The 3625-nt window shown below is 39.3% G+C and overlaps 1 protein-coding gene across 1 annotated transcript in view; it reads left to right on the top strand.

Moving 5' to 3' along the window:
- Positions 1-3376, top strand: part of FGL1 (fibrinogen-like 1) — a 14887-nt gene extending 11511 nt beyond the window's left edge. The window contains exon 7 of the mRNA XM_010183328.1: positions 3217-3376. Coding sequence (XP_010181630.1) covers positions 3217-3376 — 160 coding nt within the window. The remainder of the gene's footprint in view (positions 1-3216) is intronic.
- The last annotated feature ends 249 nt before the right edge of the window (positions 3377-3625 follow it).

The following is a 3625-nucleotide window of genomic DNA, read 5'->3' as shown; positions in this document are numbered from 1 at the left end:
AGCAGAATGTTTGAGACATATGAAAAAAATAACATTTAGACAAAGTATTTTTGCAGTTCTCACAAAAGCTAAGATATAAAAGGAAAAGGCAACTGTGTTGGAGATCCCTTTTGTATGAAACCAGAACTTTTGTGGATTTAGAGGAATATCTAGACCTCGAGTAATATAAAACTCTGATACCATGCCATGGAATCACAGAATCACACAATATTAGGAGTTGGAAGGGACCTCAAAAGATCATCCAGTCCAACCCCCCTGCCAGAGCAGGATCACCTAGACCAGGTCACACAAGAACACGTCCAGGTGGGTTTTGAATGTCTCCAGAGAAGGAGACTCCACAACCGCTCTGGGCAGCCTGTTCCAGTGCTCTGTCACCCTCACAGTAAAGAAGTTTTTCCTCATGTTCAGATTGAACCTCCTATGCTCCAGCTTGCACCCATTGCCCCTTGTCCTGTCATTGATTATCGCTCAGAAGAGCCTGGCTCCTTCCTCCTGACACTTGCCCTTTACAAATTTATAAACATTAATGAGGTCACCCCTCAGTCTCCTCTTCTCCAAGCTAAAGAGACCCAGCTCCCTCAGCCACTCCTCATAAGGGAGATGCTCCACTCCTTCAGTCATCTTTGTGGCTCTGTGCTGGACTTTTTCAAGCAATTCTCTGTCCTTCTTGAACTAAGGAGCCCAGAACTGAACACATTCATTAAGAGTTCATTAAGAGTGAATCACCAGTCACTTTTAGTCAACTGTAATTTTGTCTTTTTTTTTTTAATCAGTCTGGACAAAAGAATGACCTCTTTGCAAAAGTAGCTGTATGGCAGAACTTGACAGTTATTAATACCTTCTAGTTGGTGCGACATAACTACTAAAGATAGCTGACTCCTACCAGGCTAGTTCCTATTATGGCTGTGTAGCTCATGCTCTTAAAGTGACGGTCGATCTGGAGAATAAAAATGAGTTACTAATAAGTGTTACTGCACTGCCTTGCTACTGACTTCCTTATGTTAAGCCTAACATAAAACTGAATACTGCAAAATACTGGAAAATTTCAGTATCCTTAAATCCTACCCAAAAGAACAGTACTGGCAAAGAGAGCAAAGCACTCAGAACACATATTTGTCATGCACAGATTAGCAAACATAGAAGGAATTAGTGCTCTTGGCTGGTCTGTACAGGATCTCCCAGCTATGAAGGAATTTTTTATAGCCAGCTCTGTGCTATCTTGACTAATGAAATATAGGAACACCCAGATAATATGAATACCAAAGGATGTGACACAAGTGAGGACACGTGGAAGTAGCTCAGATCTAGTTTAAAGCCACTGGTCCTGCTCCAGCTCAGCACTTGTTATTGTGGACTTCTGCAGGGGAAAAAAAAAAAGGCCTCTCTGCATTCTTTTGTAAGCAAAGCTCTAGAAGAGATTTTCAGCTTGGATGCAAATTCACAGAGTTGGGTTCACTCTGGTACTACACTCAGGTCATAAGCTTTCCTGCATCCAGAGCATTGCAAAGCTCAGCAGGTTCATAACTGGTAAAAGAAGAGCTAACAAGTCTCATTTGACATAGGCTTAGTCTCTCCCCAGCACTCCCAGTTTTACTAATACCATGCATGGATATTCACAGTGGATCTGCCACAGATCTTGCTAACTCAGGCTCCTTGCCTCACCAGTCATCCTGGAGATAGCATAACTACATCCATGTGGGGCTGTACTGGAGTCCATAAGTCCAGGCAGAATTCAAACAGTTCTTCAGGGAACCATCTCTCCACATCTGTCATACAGTTAATATATAATTCAGATAAAATGTCCATGGATAACTGAGAGGTGACTGTACTTTTGAAACTATGGCAGTGCAGTTTTAAAAAAATCAGCATACCAGAAAGAAGCAAGGAACTTAGGCTAACTTTAAGGTGTTTATTGACTTGGGAATAATGAATCTTGCTTCAGACTATCATATCAGTAATCACATGCCAGTTGCTTCTCTAGGATGTCCAGTCACTTCAGACAGCATTCAGTTACAGAATACTGTATATTTTTGCTATCAGTGCCTCCCAGCACTAATTAAAAGTTGTTACTGGCTCACGTGGCTCTTGACAAAATCATGTTTTGCCTGCTTCCATCAAAGGAAGTAAAATAAGGAGTCCAGTTCATCTAGATACCTCTTTGCAATAATGATTCTTCTAATGAAATCTATGTTTTGATTGAAAGTAGATGGAGTGCCTGCTCAATGCAGAATTTGCATGGCTAGAAAGGTTATGCCAGCTCTGATACAAGTTTGTCATTCTCAGAAACAGTCAGTTTTGACATCTGCAGTTTATAAGCTTTCAACAAGCACATTACCAAAGTTAAGCTTAAAAATTGTAAGCAATGAATAAGCATATGTACATGGGAATTTTCCTATGGGGCTTTTATCACAGTGTTTATTTCAGTTCTCAAAAACTGTTGTTAATGAAGAGAAAGCAAAGCCAAAGAGACTAAGATTTGCCATAAGGTTCATCTGGACTGTTTTCTGTTTGCATATTTTCTTAAGTCTGCTTTTGAAATGCATCATGGTGTTCGACAGCAAGATATTAACAGCATTTACAGCAAAATACTGAACTGGCAGATAAACCAAGCTGATTCATTACAATGTGCTGCAAAAAAAACCACCTTTTTGCTCTCCATGTGGTCACTTCTTTCTTGTAGAAAGCAAATGAGTATCAAGCTCATGCTCGTACCTCTTCAAGGCTTTTGGGTTTTGCTAGGTTTTTGTTTGTTTGGTTGTTCTTTTTAACCACTGTATTTAACAAACTGTAACAGGATTTCTGCTTCAGTGTGTTAAAGAACCAAAAAATATAATGTACTTCATATAGTCAAATAAAATGCCAGGTTCGATTATGCAATGAATCTGTATACATATGTTTAATTAGCTGTCAGATTTAAGTTATTTGTAAGTAGAAATCCACAGCCAAGTAGGCAAACTGATCGTGATATTCAGATTTTGTTATCCAAAACACCATGAACATCAGAAAACATCGAAAGAACAAGAAATTTTGTTTCAAAGAAGCTAAAAGCAGTTGTGCCCTAATTAAGCTGTTATTGTTCAGGTCCACAAATGCAAATTTCTGCAGCTGTCAAACTGGGCTGTTCTCAACACGGTGAAAATTTTTCACTCGCACAGAAACTACAGCAAACTTTCCGACAGTAGGCCCGATTTCTGTCTTCCTTTACTTTTCCACCAGGTGTCACTCTGCCAACTTGAACGGTTTGTACTACAAAGGCCCCTACACTGCAGAGACAGACAACGGGATTGTGTGGTACACTTGGCACGGCTGGTGGTATTCTCTGAAATCCGTTGTCATGAAGGTCAGACCAGCAGACTTTGAACCTAATATTGTTTAAGTATTTTATTAAGACTATTTATCTACTTAATCTTTTCACAAATCAATGCAAATTAAAACAGATGGGCAGATTTTTGTTTCTCATCTATGCATATATAAATCTGGAATAATTCCTCTGCAACCAGTAGTTTTATAAGATGTAAAATAAGACAAGACAATCTGGCCTATGAATCTGTAGATACAAGCAGTAGTGGTAATATGTGTACAGGATTTTTTTTTAAAATGCAGGCATTCACCTAGGAATAAGGAC

Source organism: Mesitornis unicolor, unplaced genomic scaffold (genome assembly GCF_000695765.1).
Source record: "Mesitornis unicolor isolate BGI_N332 unplaced genomic scaffold, ASM69576v1 scaffold18214, whole genome shotgun sequence".
Classification (NCBI taxonomy): domain Eukaryota; kingdom Metazoa; phylum Chordata; class Aves; order Mesitornithiformes; family Mesitornithidae; genus Mesitornis; species Mesitornis unicolor.
This window is presented reverse-complemented; position numbering and strand designations above follow the sequence as displayed.